The sequence below is a fragment of the Phascolarctos cinereus genome, unplaced genomic scaffold (genome assembly GCF_003287225.1).
Source record: "Phascolarctos cinereus isolate Bilbo 61053 unplaced genomic scaffold, phaCin_HiC Scaffold_1;HRSCAF=81, whole genome shotgun sequence".
NCBI classification, from domain to species: Eukaryota; Metazoa; Chordata; class Mammalia; order Diprotodontia; family Phascolarctidae; genus Phascolarctos; species Phascolarctos cinereus.
In genome coordinates, this window is record NW_027555514.1 from 69,796,870 (window position 1) to 69,819,359 (window position 22,490).

Sequence of the window (22,490 nt, forward strand, 5' to 3'; positions counted from 1 at the left end):
TTCCCCTGCCCGTGCTGAGGCACTTGGGGTCCTAGTGTTGGTGCTTAGCTAATCCACCACCCTGGGGTTTAGGATCTCCTCCTGGTATGCTGAGGTGGGGCTTTCCGCTAGCTTGCTGAAACCCCTCCTGTTCTGTACTGCTCCCTCTCCCCCAAATCAAGAGAGGCCTTTCCTGTTAGCCCCCCATGCTTCCTGGGGTACCAGACTGTTGCACCCCATCTTTCTGCTGGTTTAGCTGTTCCAGGGTTTTTCCTGGGGCAATATTTTCTGGGCTTTCAGAGGGGTATACATAGTCTATTGCAGTATCCACAGTAGGACTACTTAGCTGGGCCTATGACCCAGGATTAAAGTTTGGAACGATTTTCCTTTTAGTCTACATTTTTGAGATGTTAAAATTACATTGTTACAGAAGAAATGAAAAATGTTCCTTTTATAGGGTTTATGTGTGTTGTCAATGCTTGGACCATTTTGCCAGTGCCCAAAGTGCAGGTCAGTAGATAACAATAACTTGTGAAAATGCCTCACTTGACTTTTGCAGAGAATTAAAAAATGTATTTCCAAGTGAAGTTTTAAAAATATTTTTCACTTCAACTATTTTTCTGTAGTAGGTGTAATTAATGAAACATAAATTGTCCATATTTTTAATGACAACTGGATTTTAGATAGTTTTATGGTAAATCCAAGCTAGATCTTTTGGCCTTATGTTCTTTTAGACATTAAATAGTTTTGGTTTTCTTTGTTAGGCAATGGGGGTAAGTGACTTGCCCAAAGTCAGACAGCTAGTGTCAAGTGTGTGAAGTCACATTTGAACTCAGGTCCTCCTGACTCCAGGGCCAGTGTTCTATCCACTGCACCACCTCGCTGCCCTGATAGTTATGTTTTAAAGAATTATTTAGGTCCCAAACAACTTACATAAATACTGTGGGTGTATATTCACTGCAATCAGTTAGTATGTTATCGATACACTGTAGAACTGGACAAAATCAATCTAACCTTGGAAGATTGTTGATGCCTTCTACAATCTAACATAAGAAGATAAGGCTTAAATTCTAACTACTCTTGAAAAATAAGAAGTTAGAATTGAAGCCTTCTCTTCATGTGCATTGCTAATGGGTTTATAACTAACCCTGTTTAATTTGTTCTCATGTTTGACATTTAGTCTCAGGAAGATGTTTATGCATCTATCATAATGAGATAACATTCTAAAGCAAGTAAATAATTTTTTTCGGTGATTTCTTGTGTAGGTATGTATATGTGTGTCTGTGTGTATTTCCCATGACTATAAAAAACCCTATCAGCCCGGCCCACTTGCTGAAGCACTTGACCCCACTATAACTTCTTTGAGGACAGGACCCTGTACTACTATTTAAATAAGCTCAGGACCCATCCCCCACCCCCCATTTAAATGAAGCATAAGACCAACCACCATTACTTTTATAGATCCCAGGCCCTTCCCAGCTCCCACCCCATACAACATCCATGCCCACCCTGCTGACCTATCCCCACCTACAGGACCCCTCCCCACCAGATGACCTGGCAAATGAGGCTAGGAAGCTATTGATTTAGAATTAGTTGAGATAACCCTGCAATACTAATTCATGTCAGAAACATAAGTAATATCATAAAATATATAATCCAAAAAGCTAAAAATATTTGTCAGTTGATACATGAAAAAGCCTTTGATAAAATTCAACATTTATTTATGGTGAAGACTCTAAAAAGAACAGAGGGAGTTTTCTTCAACACAATAAAAGATTATCTACCATAAAGTCCAGAATCAACACAATAGGCACCAGAAAAACTTTAGACACATTTCCTACAAAAAAAAGTACAAAGCAAGGATTCCTTAAATTACCATTTTTATTTGATTTACTACTAGAAATTATAGCAAATGTAGTAAGATAGAACAATATTATTAGAAGGATTAATATGGGAAACAAAGGGCCAAAATGTTATTGTTTGCAGATGACTGGATAGTCTAGAAAACCCAATTATCTAAATTCGAAAATCAAGAGACTTGCAGAATATGAAATTAACCCATAAAATAATCTACATTCTTATTAATAAAGATTAAAAAATCCAAATATAACAACAGAAACTATGAAGTATTTGGGAATTAACTTATATAGGAATGTACAGGACCTATATGAAGACATCTATAAAATCACATTAACAAAAACAAAGGAGGACCTAAATAAGGAACATATGATGTTCATATGTCAGGTGAACATAGAAAAAAAATGATATCATCCAAATTAATTTACATTTTAATGAAAATTTTTAAAATGGATATTCAAGAATTAAACAGTCATAAAACTTACCTAGAAAAATAAGGAGACGAAATATCAATTTGTGAGGTGCAATTTATCTCCCATAACATATTATAAAGCATCAAGACCACTTGTACTGGGAGAAAAAGGAACATACCAAACAAACAGATACAATGGACATTCAACCAAATGTGTAAGAAGATTAGTGTTTGATAAGCCTATACATAAAAACTAGGCAAAGAATTTAACATTTAACAAACATGACTGGGGAAAAACTGGTTGGTAACAGTTGGAAAGGGCTTTATAATGACATCTTACACCACGTGCTCCATTGGCAGTAGAGTGCAATACCTGAATGTTTTATCCATCACCCTATCAGATTTCTGAGCCCTTTATCAGGGCTTCTTGTGCCATACTTCATAAACAGTATGTCCCTGTAACATATTTGCTGAGTGGGCTGCACTCAAGAAAAGAAGGACAGCTGCATACAGAACAGCTGCTATGCAGTATCTTAGAACTGGAAAGAACTTTACACATCATCTCCCATCCAATGCCAGGAATGTCTTCTATAATATTCCTGGACAGATGGGCTTACTCCTTCCATTTGCCTTTTTGTTTTCTTGTCTTCATTATCTCCATGGTCCTCTCCTATTTCCTTTCTTCCTCAACCCGCTCCATTTGTATACCTTGCAAAGGGTTATTGGGGTTGTCCCAAGGCACAAGGGGCCATTCCTCCTTTTGGGGGGTGCATCTATCCCAGCTTTAAGTGCTGCTCCTTTGTTTCCCACCCCACACAATGCTTATGCAACAAGATGTCAGGAACTCATTATTCCGTATTTCCCTACCACCAGCATTTCCAGAACATTAGTCTGCATCCTCAGGCATTAATCTCCCCACCTCCACGTTCAACCTGTCAAAAGTTTTGGGGTGGAGGGGAGACAGGAACATATAATACAAAGAGAACAAATCTAATTTGGGTATTTTAGGCATTTTTATTCAATAAATAACTTCAATAGCACTGTAAAAAGTGAACTGTTAAAACAAAAAGGCACTTAAAACAAGAATGTGACTCGTAGAGAACAAGATGGGCAATTCAAATGGCCAGAGGCAAATGTACAATGCTCTGTTATGGCACTTGTTGAAAATAAGAGAGGAGAGCAATGATCGATCGTCCTGTGCATCACAGTAAAACCTCCCGTGTTTGCTGAAAAGGCAGAATTTACAGCTCAGGTGGCAAAAGAAAAGTGTCAACACAAAATTTTACAAAATATGGTAATCAAATACATTAAAAGATTAGAAATGGTGACCAAAAGCACAGGCTTTCAACAAAATAAAATAAAAGTATTTTAAACTAAAAAGTCCTCAGTCAGCAGACACCACATGAATTAAGGCCTTTATGTAAATAATATTTTTCAAGGACTGCTTTGCAGGATAGTTTGCAGTATTATAGGTCCTGGCTTGAATTTACAAATAAAGGCATAAAAGTTATTAGGCACCAGTAACTGTAAAAAAAAATTTTTAAAAACATATTTAAAGTTTTGAGTTCCAAATTCTATACCTCCCTCCCCTCCACCCTCCCTTAAATGGTCAGCAATCAGATATAGGTTATACATGTGCAATTATGTAAAACATTTCCATATTAGTCATTTTGTACAAGAAGATTCAAATAAAAGAAAAAAAATGAAAGAGTGAAAAATAGCACGCTTCAGTCTGTACTCAAACAATATCAGTTCTTTCTCAGGAAACAGACAATATACTTCATCATTAGTCCTTTGGGATTGTCTTGGATCATTGTATTGCTGAGAATAGCTAAGTCATTTACAAGTCTTCATCGAACAATATTGCTGTTACTATGTACAAACCAGTAACTCTTGAAAACAGCATATAGATTGGTTTTTTTTAAAGCTATTTTTCTCCTTCCTAATACTTTCAATTCATTCCACATATTTTTAGTCTTCCTGTAGACAGTAAGAAAATACTAATCAAATATTTTAAAAACTTTTTACGCACTTAATTCTCAACCTGCTTAAGTTACAGCAATGTAATCAATCAGAGGTGCCTCACAGACAAATCTCAATAAGATAAGTTTAAAAGTAATATTTCTAACTAAGCTAATAGCTAAGTAATTACTTTGGATTCAATGTATTTGCAAACTCAAGCCCTGATATTTTTGTAAAGCTAAAATTCCATTTAATACTTAATGGACAGACCTCATCATGCTGATTACTTTAACCATTTCCCTCTCAAAGTATTCTTAGCAGTCAGTATCTTATATTTCCTAAAGACCTAGATATCAATAGCTTAGGAGGGAAAAGGTCAAAAAGGCACAATGTGACCTCAGCTGACTAGGATCAAGATCCTATCTCAAGTTTTCTGTCAGTCCCTGGCACTGATTATAACTCTATTTGCAAAAAAAATTATACATACTGTACATTTTCAAAACCTGCATAGGAAACACATACATGTAATGAGTTAGTAAAACCACTGCGGTACTGCCCTAAAGCTATCTTACTGTGACTATAAAAACTGCCCCTGCAGACAATGTTGTGGATTTGCGTAAGCATGTTCATTTGCCCTCATACTTAGGGTTGACCACAGTTGTCACTGCACTCTTGTAAATTGGATTTTCACCCTAAAAAGAAAGGGGTAAAAATAAATTAGTTGTATTGTAAAGTTAAGCTATTTGAAAAAATACCACATAAAAACTACTATAATATAAGTAAGTTACTATGTCCATTTTGCCTTTTGAGTTTTTCCTTAATCAGGAGTAAGCATTAATAAAAAGTCATAACAGACTCAAAGTTTTTCTCTGTTGGTTGAATAAAAAGGTACTCAAGCTATACAATGGAACTGACAATGTGAAGAATTCAAATAAACCTGTTGGTATGAGGCATAAACTGATGCAGAACAGAGAAAGCAGCAGAATCAAAGGAACAATACTTAAGGATCACAAAAATGCAAAGAACACTAAAAGGTATCAGAATTCATATTAAAGTAATGACAATTTTTGATTCTAGAAGGCTAATGATGAAACACATGTGCTTCCTCCCAGGAAAGAAGCAGACAATGGATATGGAATGGTACATTCTATGTCACCCATCTTTGATTTGTCGTAACTGTCCCTTTGTTTCATGGGAAAGTTCCACTGGTCGTGGTGTTTGGGGGGATGGGAGAGCAGCTACTCAAAAGAGGCAGTGGTATTTTTTTAAAAATCATCAATTAAAAAATGTAAAGGCATTCAAACATACTAGTGCTAGATCAAACATGTTCAGACTTCATTCACTCTTCTGTGAGAGGTACACTTAGGTCTTTTATCCTGAGCAAGGAATGTACCTCTTACCTGTATGTCTTCAGTGGCCACTTTTATGCATGACTTAAAGAAAGCATGACTTCTGCGGTTTAGCTGACTGTATGCTGCTTACTCTATTACTGGACATGGAATCCTACTCATAGCAAGCAATCAATCAACACTGGTTGAGTGAATGAATGGAAAGACATCTAATATCACTGGTTCCTCTATGGTAAGAACTCTCATTTGGGGGGACAGTGAGAGAGTTCCCCAATATGTTTAGAGAGTTCAGGAGACTTTAGAGTAAACTTAACCATAAAAATCATATAGACTGATTCAATAAATATTAATGAATTATGAAAAGTGAGTAAAATGATAATTACATCATTCTTCATAAACTCATTTAAATATTTCATTTTTAATATGGCAACAATATATTACTTAATATCCTGGTAAGAGATCTAAAACCACATATATAGTACATTTTCAAAGCCTACAGAGTAAACCACTTATATCATATACCAAGTTGATCCCAAACTACACAGAAAACATGCAAGAACTTTCAGCATGCACTGGCTGCTGCATTTTATGAAAGAAAATGCCCTTCTTTGATCCCATTTAAACAGCAGCTACAATTATACTTGTGCATAGGTTTGCTCTTTTCTTTTGGGAAGTAGTATAAGAAATGTGGCACAGTAACTATATCATAGGGTTATCTGGTGACACATCTTGAAACATTATTTTAGTGCTATAGAATGTATTCTACAGAAGCTACAGATATGTCATTTAAAAAAATTTCTTTGCAGATAGCTTCTGAAAATGTTATTTTTGTCACGCTTCAGTGAAGTGTTTATGCAGGTCTTTTTTGGTGACAAATATCTGCAAGATGACACATATTACGTGACTACATGGAGAACTGGGAATTTACAAGATTAGATGCACAACAAAATGATACATAAAGGAGACAGTATTGCACACTACACACACACACACACACACACACACTATATCCCGTCATCAAAAAAATCTGCAGTGGACTATGAAATAAACCACAGTAACTCAACTGACTTATCCTGATGTCACAGAGACATTCACAGACAGACCATGTTATTTGATAAGGTCCTATAAAAGTAGTACTCTATACATTTAATAAAGATGCTGTGGAGCTGGGCAGGAATTTACACAGTGGGAGCTAAGTCACCATAGTAATACTGCTGATTTTACCACAGATTTTACCAAATTATTTTGGACAAGTCCTCTAAACTTGTACTACCCTAATTCCTCCTCTTACAAATAAGGAGTGGTTGCCTTTTCTTTTCTTACAGAGATGTGAAAACAAGCAATATATCCCATTTATGATGATTCATTTTTTAAAAATAAGGTTCAAAGGCTGGTCCCAAATAAGAGATTTGATTCCCCTTTCCCATTTCTTTGCAGAGGTATAGGGTCTATGGGTGTGGAACACTGAATATACTGTCAGATTTTTTCCAATGTACAGACTGGGTTTACTGATTTCCCCCCCCCCCACTTCCTCTTTGTTTTCTTTTTTTTAAATTCTTTGCCATAAGAGACGGCAAAGGTGAGAGAAAAACCAAAAATATTTTTATAATCTATTTTAATTTAAAAAATATATAGTTAAGTAGTATGAACATGCTAGATTCTAAAAATAGCAGACCACAAAGCAAAGAATTGATTTTGTAGGTACTTCCAGTCCATTTATGATAATCTGATTACTGGTTATTGTATTATATATTTATATACAAGGAAAGAAAAGGAGTTTGCATTTACGAGTTTTCTATATGTTGGTTTGACATAATTTCTCATAAAAAAGTGAAATCATGTTTGGATAATATTGATGGATTCAAATGGAACAGTTTAATGGAAGACCTTACCTTATGAGAAAAATTCATTGCACAGTCAAACATTTCACTGAGTAATTTCAAGGTAAAGCCAAATGAGCAAAAAACCTAACATGCAAAGTTAGCAGGTCAAATTAAACTAAGAGCACATGCCTATCCAAATGAAACCATTAGGCCTGGTTTTAATTCAAAAGAAAATAAAAATAACCCAGACTAGTTTCTGTTAGGTAGAAAGGAAGGGAGAAGGACAGGAATGGGGGCGAGGTGTTAATATCAAATATTACAAAAATTAAACCAGCTTGGCAATGTACTAAAATAGATTCCCAACCTGAATGAAATGTCATCTGAGTGACTTTTTCTTTGAATGGGTAAGTGAAGGGCAGTTACATTGGCCATCTGGTTTGATTTTTATTGTTTTCTGAACTAAATAAGTCTACTCAGGGAAAACGGACTTTACTGACCCCTCAACTCCACCCAAGCAGGGGTGTTGTGTACTGGTCAACACTGAATCTTCACCTACATAGTTCTCCTGAAGCTTCACAACTGCCCGAAACACTCAACGCTTCCTTGGCAATCTCTGGTCCTAGATTTACAAAGTGTTTCTTTATTTGATGTTCCCTACTAGTTTCTACTGCTGCTCTGAGAAATGACATCTAGGGATTATCTTGTTACAGTAACTTTCTAAGATTTCATTAATGAATCAAGAAAACCAAAGAGCTCTTAAATACACACTGAATATTTTAAGCAAAAGAATTACTTCCATTTTGTCCTAATTTGTGTATTGACTACATAGTTATAAACAATTATTTATCATTTTCTCAAAGCTATCTAAATCCAGTCCCTTCTAGCTCTAAATCCGAAAACCCTCAAAATCTAAGTTTTAGAGAAATTCGGTGACTTGCCCTGAGTTAAGAGAATGTTATTTAGTGACTTAGTTTTCTTAAATACCAGCCTGATACTTTTTTTCACTAAGAGTCATATGTGAGCCAGTAGAAGCCTAATAACAATAGTATTTTGTAAAAAAAAAAAAATTAACTTGAAGATTTTTAGTCATTTGAAAAATTCTAAAACTGGCTCATGAACAAGAAACAGATCTAAGAAATAATTATTTTTAACAAGCTGATACTTTAATGTACCTGGTAAATAACTCTTAAGAATTTATTAAATGACAGTTTCTGTTAATTTCTCATTCCATAGGTAAATCAATACCTCAATATAGTACAAAATACCATCAAATTGGGGGTAGAAATTTGAAAACTATTCCCATATCTCAGTGTCTGCCCCATCAGTGTCCTTCTAATCTAGTTACAAATTTTGAACAAGGTCTAACACTATACGACAAAATTATCTTTTCTGTCCTTGACCATAAGAGGCAGTGTGTAAAGAACACTGGTTCTGGAATAAGAGAATCTGGGTTCAAATCCCAGCTCCACTATTTACTACTTGTGATTCCACTGGCAGATCACTCATTTTCTCTGAGTTTCTGCTAATTAATTTTTTTAAAAAGAGGGTGGGCTGGGAGGAAGATAGGGAAGAGGGATTAACTTTATATAAAATGTTCAAGGTCTGAATAAGCTCCTATTTCTTGGACCAAGGTGCTATATCTGAGGAATGTGCTATAATTTGATTTACATACATCAGAGCACACAGTAGGGAAATCTTAGCTTCAGTAGTAACATGACAAATATATATTGTAAAACATATTTTTATTGTGTGCTTTGCATATGCATTGTTTGGCCTAAAAGAGTGATATGTCTGCTGCTTAATCAAAAAATTAAAAATTTTAAAAAGAAAAAAAAGTTACTATGTAATAGTAACTTTGAAGGGACCCAAGTACTCTATACTGCAGCAGGGAAGAAAAGGCTTATCTCCATTTAAACCTGAGGTTTATCTCTTGTGCTATCAAACAGGCAACATCAAAAGACCCCTGGACCAGTAGCCACTCAGCCCAACTGCTTTACTACTTTTCTTATAGTTTTATACCCTACCACATAACTTTACATTCCAGTAACATTGGTTTCCTTGCTGTTCCTCACACAAAATTCTCCACTGCCCAACTATGGGCATTTTTCCTGGCTGTCCCCTCCTCATCTCTTTCTTGGCTTCCCTGGATTCCTTCAAGTGCTGGCTAAAACCCAACCCACTACAGGAAGCCTTTCCCAATTCTTAATTCCCTGTTGTTTGTTTTTCAATTATTCTCTCATTCTCTCTCTCTCTCTGTATCTATCTATCTATCTATACACATACAGATATATAGATCTCTCTATAAATCTGTATGTGAGAGAGAGACCGGGGACAGCAGGTTCCCTACCCTTGGTGAAGAGCAAGCCAAAGAAGTACATGAATTTTGAAATCTTACATTGAAAGGACTCTCTATTTAATAAATATGTCAGCCAGATGAAAAATAAATTCACTAAGAGAGTTTGCCTTGGTTACTGCCTGCATTTAAATATGTCAAATGAGACTCATCTCAATCACATACAAATACAACCACAAAGTTTTCAAATTATTATTATTATAAAGGTTCCTTTCCAAGCATTTCCAAATGAAGACTTCCAACTTAATATTTTTTTAAAAAAAGATATCAAACTCAAATATGAAAGCACCAGAATTATTCTATAGCTGTAAAGAGATAAACACTACCCAAAGAATCCAGGCTTTATTTCTAAAAGAATCCTTGTGATGGTGAAAAGAAATTCAATGCATTTGGATTCAGAGGGCCTGGGTTCAAATTTCACCTCTACTACTTACTGTTGTGTGATCTTGGGCAAGTTACAACCCTTCCACCTTGATTTCTATATAATAATAACAGTTAACATTTATATGTGCTAGGTATGGTGCTAACTGCTTTACAAATATTATCTCACTTGATCCTCACAACAACCATGGAAGGTAGATACCATTATTATCCCCATTTTACAAATGAAGGAATTGAGTTAAACAGAGGTTAAATGATCTGATAAGGTTACACAGCTGCTAAGTGTCTGAGGCCTGATTTGAACTTGAGTCTTCCAGACGCCGGGCCCACTGTTCTACCTATTGCACCACCTGGTTACCCCTATATATAAAATAAGGGAGAAATACTACTTTAGGGTACCTTCTAAATCCTATGGTTTCATTTACATAAGATAATATCATTGGCCTTTAAATTAAGTTAAAATTTGCAATTAGGAATAAAGCCTGTGAGAACTTTCTGGCACACACACCTCACTTAAAGGGCAAAAGAAAAGCAGCAGGACCGTTAAAGCCACGCTGGCAAAGGCCTGAGAGTGATGGGAAGACACACAGTGCAGTGAAAGTCAGAATCAATTTCACATGCAGAGGAAAGGCAGAAATGGAAAGAAAATACGAACGGAAATTTAGAGACCAGCTTTACGTCCATAGTTTGGATTCTTGAAATTATTAATAGGGCTCTTGTAAATCGGATTTTCTTGCTGAAGTGAAAAAAAGTCAATTTCTAATGATTTCAACAATAAGAAAATAAGTGACAATCTCAAATACCACAAGAAAAATCTCCACACATAAGAAAGTGAGCATTTTTTAAAAAAACCCTCTAACATGATAATGAAATGCAAATTACATTATAACCCTCTATAATAGTGGCTGTGTATTCCACAGAGGAAGAAGGCCAAGGCAGATGTCAATTCAATCCTCTCCCCACCCAATGGCTCTGAATCCAGACCTGAATGACCAGACAGCCACTTTCCTTCTAGAACTCCAAACACAGAAGAGTCTTCAAGTGTTTCCATATAATATGCATCAAAACCCAACTCTGATGCTTTATTTTTCCCCTCAGAAAAGAGAGATCTCTAAGAACAATGTACTTTCAACAGATATACATCCCTCTTAATTTTAATGTACTCCGGGTTAGCACAATATAAGATAATTTAGAAATCAAATGTGTACTTAGTCAATAAAAATCAGAAGACAAACTTTCATTTTTTATTATAATAGAATGTATTCTTTAGTCACTTCTAAATACAAAATGTCCTTTAAGTTCTGGATTATTTTTAGGGGATAAAGATATTTTGAAATAATTAAAGTTTTAAATTTGCAAAGCCTAATTTTAGAAATATTAAGATTCACTTTATGGACTGCATGGCATTTCTGGTTTGTTTTTCGACTCACCGTGTCCCATTTTGCATTCATTTTCTCCTTTTCAAATTTAGCAAATTCTCTTCTGTCATGAATTATCATTAGCAACTTCCAAATCAGCAATAATGCAAGGCCGATCAGCACAATTCCTGCAACCACTCCAGCCACAATGGGAATGATATCTGGACCAGTGGGACACTCTACAAGGCGAAAAGGGAAGGGTAGACACTGAGAAAATAGACCACAGTAAAAAGCCAGGAATGTTATGCTATGATACGAAAATGCTATGAAAAATTTTTGCAGAAAAAGATCATCACTAAAGGACACTCCTACAACTGACTCATCCTTCTTAATTTTAATATGTTCCATTAGGCTAAGAAAATTTCTGAAATAGATGCCATCCTATGGCAAAATTTTCAGTAGTTTTCCATTGCTTGATGAATCTTCTCCTTTCTTCTCTAAATTTTAATCTCCCTTTCTCAGAGTGAGAATTTGTAACAATGAGGTTAAAACATTCAAGTGGTTGAATATGAGAGATTTCCTCTGTATCTAATAATAACAGCATGGATTACCTTGCTTTTCTTTTCTTTCTTTCTTTTTTTTGGTGAGGCAATTGGAGTTAAGTGACTTGCCCAGAGTTACACAGCTAGGAAGCCTGGCTCCAAGGCCAGTGCTCTATCCACTGCACCACCTAGCTGCCTCGATTATCTTCTTTTCTATTTGTATCTCTAGCACTTAGAAGTGTTGTACACATAGTAAGTGCTTAATAGATGCTTGTTTGCTTACTTCATTCATTCGAAGTGCAACCCTATGGTGGAAATGGAGGAAAAAAGACCTTTCCCTATTGTGGTGGGTGGAAAATACTGGTTCCTTTATGTCTTCTATCAATGGATTAGAATTCAGGGGTGGGTAATCTGTGGCCTCAAGGCTACATTTGGACCTCTAGGTCCTCAAGTGCAGCCCCTTGACTGAACCCAAACTTCACAGAACAAATCTCCTTAATAAAAGGATTTGTTCTGTAAAACTTGGGACTCAGTCAGAAGGCCAAGGACCTAGAAGGCCACAAGTGGCCTCAAGGCCGCAGGTTCCCCACCCCTGGGTCAATTAAAGAATAGCTAAAAACACAAAAACAAAAAAAACCTCATGTGAGTGCAAGATGCTGTAAGAAACAATAAATGTGAACAATTCAGAAGCATGAATTGATACAAAGCAAATCCAAGACAACAATACACAATGATTAAAAAACTAAATGGGAAGAAAAAAGATCAAAACTGAATACTGCATAATTTATAATGACTGAAGATGAATTAACAAAATGTCTTGGGAGAGCTAGGGGAGTGGATGTGGACTATTGTATACCCTGTCAAGGCTTGGTTTATATGTTGGCTGGTTTTGCTGAACTATTTTTTTCTCCCTCCCTTAAAATTTTTTTTAATTACAAAGAACAGCATCTTGGGTAGGGATGAGGGAAGAATATATTAACAACCAAAGGTGATATGAAAGTATCAATAAAACTTTTTTAAAGGAAAAGCTGTGTAGACTTAGAAACTCAAAAGTACTCAATATGGCTCGGCCCTATGAAGTGGCAGATCAGAGAAGGAATATGTTAGATCTGCCTTTTTCCTTCATCAAATTCTTTTTTATTTCTAAAACTCAAGAAACTTGTGAATTAAAAATAAATATAGAATCTCAAAGTGACATTCCTATTCACTGCCATTTTCAAGGAAACAACAGATAAATATTTTTTAGCTTTAGGATAGATGTACTCTTTTTCCATTCCTCCTTAGTGAAGTGGAACAACATATAGAACAAAAGGAGGACCTGGGGTTTTCAGTCAGGATTTGAGTTTCTGTTGCCAATCTAGAACTTAACCTAGGTCAAATCCAGTAATGTTTGTGTTTTCTCTAGAATGACCCGAGATGGTGTTCTTATTTATCCCATTTCTCCCATATCTTAGCATTCATAACTTAGCAGTATAGTAGGACAGAGAGGTAGAATAAGACCAATCCAATCAATGCTGGGGCCAGAGCACACTAACAATGGTACCTTCCAGTCTTGGGCATGGAAGGGAGTGGGGCTTTTCCACACATGGAATGGAAATGAGCTACAAATGTTAAAATCATTCAGAATGATTCTTCTCTATAACATATTTGCAACACAAATAATGCATAGCATTTTCTTTCTGATAAGTCAAGGTCAAATTCTGGTCTAAATATATTTTATGTAAGATTTCCTTTACTACTTAAGCTGTAATATTAAGTTTTGTTATTTTATAAATTAAGTACAATTTATTTCAAACTGTACATTGTTCAATAAATTCTTACAAATCTCCTTCAAGCTAGTCTTTGGGAATCTTTTCTGAATACTGAGACATTTGATAACAGACTTTTGTCTGAATGAAAAATGAGAGGCAATCAAGAGAACCTTCTGAAACCACAAGATTCATACCTGGTGTCTCCACTACATGAACAACAACTTCATTATTTCCATTGACTGAATATGTAAAATAAAACCAGCAGTCATCAACATCCTTCTCCTTACAGTGGGAGAGGGCCTCCCGCTGGCCAGGCTGGGGTAAGTCTTCTCGACTTTTTACTTTGGTAATGTTGAAGTAAGAACACTCTTTTGCACATGTGTCTTTTTTTTCTCCTTTTTCAAAAGCTCTGCACTGAACACATTCTCTGTGAAGACACAAATTTGTAACATTTTAAATATGTTTGAAGTAATTTCCCAAACATGTAGAATAATAATAATTGATATGTCTGAATTTTTAAAATAGCAGCTTAATCAGAAAAGGAACATTAAAACAGGCAGGCACTACAACGTCCATAGGTATGTTCCTTGACCACTAATGCAACATTTGTCTAAATGGAAGCCAATGATGCACTTTTAAAAGGGAATCATATGTAGCTACTATAGCTACTAGATTTTTGGCAGATATGATCTCCTGGCTTTATCTTAATCATTAGTTTTCAGCTTATGTGTATAAGTAAAACTCAACTTATATAAACTCAACTTATATAGTTGCTTTGATTAAATGGCAAACAGAATCAAAATGTTGCACTGTTATTCTGTTACTTTACATTTAAATTAGAGGGAGATAATTTAAGAAGAATACTTTCTATAAACATTCTAGATTGGTCTTCTACAGGATCTAACATTTAGCCATACTAATAACTTTATACCTTTTATTCCAAGTGATAAGAATGAGGCTGGCTTAGCGTGTGACAGAATCCATGGAGACCTAACAGTTATTAAGAAACACTCACTTGTGCTCAACACAGACACCAAGGCAAGTCTGACACATCTCACAAGTTGCCCCTTGGAATTTAGAATCGGTGCATTTACAGGAACCACATACGCATACTCCTCGGCCATTGCAGATCTGCCCATTTGATGCCATACATGAAGATGTATCCAAAGAGCAATCACAAGCACTGCCAGTGTAATTGGGGTTACACTCACACACTCGACACTTGCAAACACCATTTCCTGCAATTCAAAATTTGATATTTTACATGACAATCTTACAATTGTGCACGAACACTTCAAAAATCTCTATCCATGCCACCATATAGAGGTAAGTTAAACTTTACCAAGTTAAACTGTCCCCTCAAATAAGATCAAAGTACAGAGCACAATTTCAGAACTCATTCTTACCTCCACAAATTAATCCATTGGATCTATCGCAGTTAAAATTGTCGCACTCACAGAATTTGCCAGAATAAATTTCATTTGTATTATCCCTCTTCCTGCAAACACACTGTCCACAGACACATTCTCCATTATTGCTGCAAATTTCAGAACTATTTTCTTTTCTGCAATAAGCATCCATGTCTTCACTATTTACTTCATCCGTGCTACATTCACAATGCCTACCAACACGTCCCTCGTTGCACCTAAAGGAAGGGCAATTATCAATGATTAAACTATAAAATACAAAAATTGTAAAAAAATTTATGAAGAATGAGTCATGTAGAAGTCCTGATGACAACGGGAAATTATACTGGTGGGAAATAACACTAAGAATAGTTTTGGATAACAAAGATTCTCTCTATATTTAGATCATTCCTGATTCTGAAGGAAGGTGAACTTAGAATGTATCAGGATTTTAAACTCAGACTGAAAACGTAATCAAGCAATGTGTATTTTCAGGTCACTGATGCTCAAAAGAAAATTTCCCAAGTAAGACAATTTTGTGTCTAAGTGATGGTCTGCTATTAACAGTAATATTATTACAATAAATAATAAATTTATATAATACCTACAGGTCACTGGAAATAAGATGCCTTATTCCTGAAAATTCAAAGCGAATTTATAATATATTCGAGATTATAAAAGATAGTATAGATTGTAAGAGTAATTGTTTCTTTCTTGTTTTCTTCAACTTATATTTGTAATTTAGAATCAAACTGATGTCCTTCCCACACACTGTGATCTAGTCAAACAGGCCTTCTCTCTGTTCATCTGTCTCATGCCTTTGTGCTGGAGGATCCCTATGCCTGGGATGTTCTTCCTCCTCCTTTCTGTCCCCCCAAGAACGTCTTCCTTCCAGAGTAGCTAAAGCATCACCCTCTGCATGAAGCTTATTCTCATCCTCCTGACAGACAGTGGTACTCTTCCCTACTCAACTACTCTGTATTCTCTTTACTTTCTTATCTATGTACTTGTTTTTTCCCCCAACAGAATGTATAAAATCTTTATGAGTCATTATATTTGCATTCTGCAGCACCTAACACAGTGTCTGGCACCTATGAGGCACTTAATAAATGCCTGCTGATTTACTGATGTTCCCTACTTCTATGTTTTAAGGATAAAGACTGATTTCATTTTCCTAAGAGTTTTGCTTTATAACTTGAAAAACACCTAATAAGCTTGAAAATGAAATTCAAAAGAAAATTATTGCTTCTCTCATTAGTGTAAGTATATATATATATATATATATATATATATTTGACTTAAAAAATTCAACTTACTATTTTATGAGAAAATGCTAATTTCTACCTCTCACAGCTTTTCGTTTTGAATGAAATGCAATGTTTTAAAAAGCTAGAAAAGAAATAAAAACTCTAATATATAGTTTTATTGTTTAACTAGTTTATATCTAACAATATTTCTTCCTGCCAATTAAACCATTTATTGTTACTGTTGGGTTTTCTTTATGTGCTTTGGAAATAAGTAGAGGGCTATGAAGTTTTAGGAGTAAGAATCCCACAAACAAATTCAATTCAACAAGCAGTTGTAACATGCAAAGACAAAAAGGAAAGATTCCCTGCCTGTCGAGGAAAGGCATCCCCAGCCAGGACCACTCCCAGACCAGGCCTCTGCTTACCGGCAGGCACCGCACTCAAATGTTCCATTTCCCTCATGGCACTCTGGACTATTTGGAAGGCCTTCGCTCTGGCACTCACATTCACAGATAAACTGGAGTGTAATCTCTACTTCTTCAGTGAAACCCAGAGCCTTAATTTTGACGGTTTTCGTGTCCTCCTCAGGACATTTTGTGGAAGTTATGCTAATCTCGAACTGAACCTATAAGGTGAGGAATGAATAGCTACATCAATGTCTGCCTTCTCCCCTACCCAATACCCAAGCTTAAGTAAGTGATCCTCACCTACCTCATCACCAATGGAAATATTGGAACATTTTCTTCCATTTTCTCCTGTCCCATTCACTCCATTCTTGCAGTAAGATTTGTAATTTATTGTTACTCCCTCTGGCAACTTGCCATTTTCCAAAATGACTTCTGAAGACAGGGACTAAAATAAAGATGAGTTTTAGCCAAAAAAAAAAAGAATTCTAAGTTATAAATGAAAAAAATCTAAATGTATTAAATCCAGTGGACTTTGGGTTCACGAAAAAATCCTCTTCCATAAATTATTTAGAAATCCAATTGAATGGATTTCTTCAAAGAGTGTCATTTCTATTTTATTGTTGTTTTCTGTCAATGATTATAAATTTACAAATATTTGTTAAGCAACCATGTTTATTATGTCCTTAAAAACAAGGCTAACCAGGATGTGGAATAGAATCACAAAAGGAGAAAATTATTTTCCTTCCATTTTGAAGCAACCCTCTTCCAAAGGCAAAAAAAAAAAAAAGCTTTGGGTAAGACATAAATAATGATTCTTGGAAATAGGAAGCTCTGTCCTCTGTAAAAAGCAAAGGAGAAATGGACAAAGATCCCTTCCACGGTCTCCATGCAATGCAGTCAGGAAGTGAATTTTATCTCAAGCTCAAGGCAAACATCCTCTGGGGTGAAGCTAGAACACAAATTATTGTATTTTCTAGTACCTGATTGACAGCAACAAGACCAGTTTTTAAATATTCAGATTTTTTTCTAGTGATGACTCTAAACAAGACGTTTTTGTCTAATTTTTTTCTAGAGTTAGGCTAAGACAATACTGATATAGCCCAGGAGACTAAATGACATACTGTAAACAGATACGAAGACAAATTAATTTCAATTACTTACATTGTATGCATCAATGATCAACTGAATCACGTTACTAGAATTTGCAGACAATGTTCCTACTGCTGACTTGGGGATCAAATTCTTCAATTCCTTAACACAGACAATGTAAAACATAAAACACGTATAAAGTATAAACACATTTATTATACCACCATATACTAAAAATATCTAACACCTGTTTTGAATACATACTAAATTTTGGAATACTAAATGCCAAGGTGAATTAACTCAGATGAACAGCCTAAATATCTGAGAGCCAGACATAAAGAATTTTTGAAAAGATGATTAAGACACAACCTGCAACTTTACCCAGTCTGTCTTGAGAGTACTTTCCCAAACCTTAATTTACACTTCTTTTTGCTTTTTCATTAAACAGTAAAGATCTATGCATGTATACCTTGTTTTAACTTATATAAAGCAAACATAACCACTATATATTTACCTTGTAAACAGCCTGAAATTCTTCTGTAACTGCAAAAATTGTCTGAATGTTATTTTCACTGAGTTTTTGGACAAGGTGAGCAATAGAAGGATAATCCTAGAAAATAAAGGATCAGTATTTGGTTAATACATAACTATGATCTACTAATTCATACTGGTTTTCCAGTAATTTTTAAAACTAAGAAATTATTGATATGATAAAATATGTAAGGTATCAGCTCAATGTGGGTAATTCTATAAAATTGTCTACTCCAGCATGTATTCCAAAGTATCAGAAATATAATATGTCCTAGTGAAGACTGGATGATCTCTTAGGATCCTGCCCAACTCAAATACTCTATGAATTTTAGAGGCACTCTAAAATTCATGATGTTTATATCAATTTGTATTGGGTGGGAGAGCACCTTTCCACTAAATTCCTCATTCAAAACTTTATTGTGGTGTGTAATTAACCCTGAATTCTCAAAAGTTAAATGTCAATGGAGTAAAAGCTCTAGCAGGGCTCTATGAAACCAGAAAGGTTGATCAGACCTGGCAGCCAACTGAATGCCACTCATTCCAAGACTAACCCAGATAAGCATAGAGAAGGACATCAGTATAAGGTTGGCTATTAGGTTATCTTGGCCATAGTAATTTATGAAGCCATCTATTAAGGTACAGAGTAGTTGTGATATATACCAACGAAGGGAAGAGCCTTCAAAGAAAAATAATAGATCTTTTGAAATATTGATAAAGAGAGAAAATTATAGCATTACTTTGATTCTTCAGAAGAAGCATTTCCTCCATGAACGGGAAACTTTCGGGAGTATGAACCCTTAATTGCTGAGAAATATATTCACAGGAACTATCTAAAATGGCTACATAATGGATCAATGCTTGGCGCCTCTCATTTCACATGGCCATATCAGAAAAACAAATATCTTTTTAAAAACTGCTCCATCTCACATGAAAAGTTAATAATGGAGAAGCTGACTCTGAGGAGGCTTTCCAAACCTCAAAGTAACTAATGATTCACAGTATGCAGAAACAAGAAGTACATGAAAACTCAAATGGACCATTAAAAATACGGACAAAAACTTCACCTCTTAAAGGTGATCCAAAGATTAAGAGAAAATTAGAAGAAACATTAAAAAAAATTCTTGAGCTATGAATCTTAAACAGGAGCTAGCAAAATCAAAGAAAGAGGAGGTGAAAGTATAATGTAAATTCATGTTGAAGTAGAACATACAATCCAAAATAATTAGCAAGTTCTAGACTGAGATGAGAATGGAAAAGGAAAATTTTGTCTATTATAATCCACATGAAAGTGGTCTACATGTCAAGAAATGAAAGTGGAGAAGGAGCAGGAAGCATCTTTACTTAAACCCATTGTGACTGTCTGGGCAAAAGTGGATACAAAGTCACATGTTTATAAACAGCAATACTAGCTTTCCTGAGTATGGGTTAGGCCTCATACCTACCAAAATAATAAAACCCCAAACCCAAAGCTCCCAAACATTCTTCAATGAAGTCTCAAAAAATTTAATAGGGAAGGAATTAAGCACTCACATAATAATGGCTCATTGTGTACACATTATTTTCTAGGTGACATTGTCCATCATTTGGTAAAACAATTCCACCAAGTTTACCATCTCCAGCGAAGTGAAACCCAGCATCAGTGGAAAAAACCAATAGTCGTGTAACATTTCTCCAGCCAATTAATGACTTAGAAAGAAGAAAAGGAATGTTAAAAACAAAACAAAAAGCAACTCAACATACAACATACATGCTTAAACTTTCAGTTCTTTTTCATCTGTATGGTACTCTTTACCTATCATTCCTGGGTGGCTTTCCTATCCTTTAATATCTAAAAGATGATTGACAAAAAAGCTTAAGACCATCAAACAGGGACTCTCTCTTTAACCCCACTAACCCTGTAACAATTTTCTTCATCTCTGATTGTGAACTATCCTGAATCTTTAGTTCATTAGGCCTTATGTATCCCTCATATTCCATCCTCAAACTATAAATTCATATTTCCTCCTCTGCCTCAACTGCCACCATATTAAACTCTTTTTGGAGCTTGTAATTCCAAACCTTCATTTTCTAGGAATCTTTTTTCGATGACCTCTACTTATGTTCTTGTCTACCAGTATAATTACTGATTCTGAGCTTTTTCATAGTCCTATTTATTCCATTCACATACTTTTCCTGATCTGCTGAATACATTCCTAATTAGAACATCAGAGTATGAACTCCTTGAAAGTGAAGACTGTTCCTATGCCTACAGGTTGAGAGAAATAAACAATAGACAGCACTGTCCTTTGGGAAGGGAGTATGAGATGGGAGCACAGTCACCACTGTGCTCCTGAGGTTCCGCACAACTCTTAAGACGCTGTAAATGCTCTCTCAGTTTTAGCTTTGCAGCCACAGCATTTCTGCAATCACCCCAAAAGAGACTGACATTAAATACTCCCCCCTTGGAAACACAAAAATTCATGAATAGAGTCACCAGGAATGGAGCTATATCTTTATGAATCATTAACACTTTAGCTGACTGAGAGCAGGAAAGCGAACAAACACACTAGGCTCCTAGAGGAGGTAGTACATACAGGGTAGGAATGGAGGATGAAGGGAAGAAAAGGGGAATGTATTAAAGGCAAACCATCTATTTCAAAATTTTTGCCAAGGGTCAATTCTGACTCTGTCGCCAATCCCTTGTGCAACATACACCCTAAATGCTGAATGTAGTGTAGTGCCCCTGTGGATATCTGTAAGTACAGGCTAACTGAAAAACTAATCTTCTGAAATAAATTCTAACCCATTTTAAATATAAACCATACACAGTTTATTAGAAAACACATTACTAAATACATAAACAGGCACACACATAGCATTTAAAAAAAAGATTAAAATAAGATTTTATTCATTTTCTAAGATAACAGGTACAAAGTGTCATTTTGCACCTTGATTCCTCTTATAGCACATAAAAAAATTAAAAATTAAGGTTAGGGATTAAGTCCCAAAGCTCCTTTGATACCACAAAGCCAGAAAGGAAGAAGCATCACAATACTGAGACACCTGGGCCAACCATTTTTTTTTTCAAAGGAGGAAATGGGGAGAGGACATGAACTCAAAAGGCAGGATTCCTGGCTGGGTTCCTCTATTGTTTCAAAATCATTGAAAAACAGATTTTTGAAACCCTAAGTAATGAGGGCTTCAAACTTTCCCTCCGCTTGTAAGTAGAATTATAATAATAATTCTAATTATTACTATAATAATGATTTTCTCACACAGTACCTATATGGTATAAAACTATGCAAGTCTGGAAAGCTAAAGTATAATATGGGTATAAGTTTATTATTTCTGCTGACTGATAATTGGACTGTAACTAACTGTAAAGAATTAAGTACTTACTCCACAAACTGCAACCTGCATGATTGCATCAAATCCCCCTTCTGGAGAATCCAAATTGCCAGAAATGTGCTGTTTTCCTACAAGCTCATTAAACACTTCCCCTTTATCTGTAAGACTGAGCACATTTTTGTAGCTAAATGGACTGGTGCAGTTTTGGTCGCCTGTGCAAGGGTTCCTGAGTTTAGCCGGTGTTGTACTAATATATGGCATCACAGTTTTCTCCACAAAGGAACCAAATCCTATTAGAAAAATGATAATTTGTAGGTTTAAAACTTAAAATTACCAGTAATAACTTTTTATATTCAAGTCAACATTTCCATGCCATACTTAAAAAAACAAAACAACAAAAAAACCCCTTTGTTTTCCTAGCATACTGGCTGTGAAATGTGTTTTTTTGCACTCATATGTCCAATGTTCCGAGTCTAAACACTTTGAATATTCAACTCATGAGAAAACCTGGGAAACTCTTTATCTTCTCTTTACAAAGAGCTTAGATTAGCTCTTATGTGCATCAATAACGCTTGTTATATGAATAAAAGCAAGAAATGGATAGCTAGTTCTAAATTTTCTCAGCTTAGCTTCCCATTCCCAACCCAATAGATTTTTAAGCGGGAAAAATTTGGGAAGAATAGCTTTCCTTAATAAATAGATTAAAAAGAGAGAGA

The 22,490-nt window shown here is 35.3% G+C and overlaps 1 protein-coding gene across 2 annotated transcripts in view; it reads right to left on the reverse strand.

Moving 5' to 3' along the window:
• Positions 1-3,242: 3,242 nt before the first annotated feature.
• ITGB1 (integrin subunit beta 1) overlaps positions 3,243-22,490 on the reverse strand; it is a 53,639-nt gene continuing 34,391 nt past the window's right edge. Inside the window, exons 6-17 of one of the 2 annotated variants that reach the window (XM_020990453.2) lie at positions 21,826-22,064; positions 19,978-20,133; positions 18,431-18,526; positions 17,989-18,078; positions 17,132-17,272; positions 16,846-17,045; positions 15,174-15,412; positions 14,783-15,005; positions 13,962-14,194; positions 11,547-11,713; positions 10,772-10,852; positions 3,243-4,902 (exon numbers count right to left, since the gene is read on the reverse strand). In XM_020990453.2, coding sequence (XP_020846112.1) covers positions 10,778-10,852; positions 11,547-11,713; positions 13,962-14,194; positions 14,783-15,005; positions 15,174-15,412; positions 16,846-17,045; positions 17,132-17,272; positions 17,989-18,078; positions 18,431-18,526; positions 19,978-20,133; positions 21,826-22,064 — 1,859 coding nt within the window. In that variant the 3' untranslated portion in view covers positions 3,243-4,902; positions 10,772-10,777. The remainder of the gene's footprint in view (positions 4,903-10,771; positions 10,853-11,546; positions 11,714-13,961; positions 14,195-14,782; positions 15,006-15,173; positions 15,413-16,845; positions 17,046-17,131; positions 17,273-17,988; positions 18,079-18,430; positions 18,527-19,977; positions 20,134-21,825; positions 22,065-22,490) is intronic. The other variant, XM_020990454.2, reaches the window with a different exon arrangement.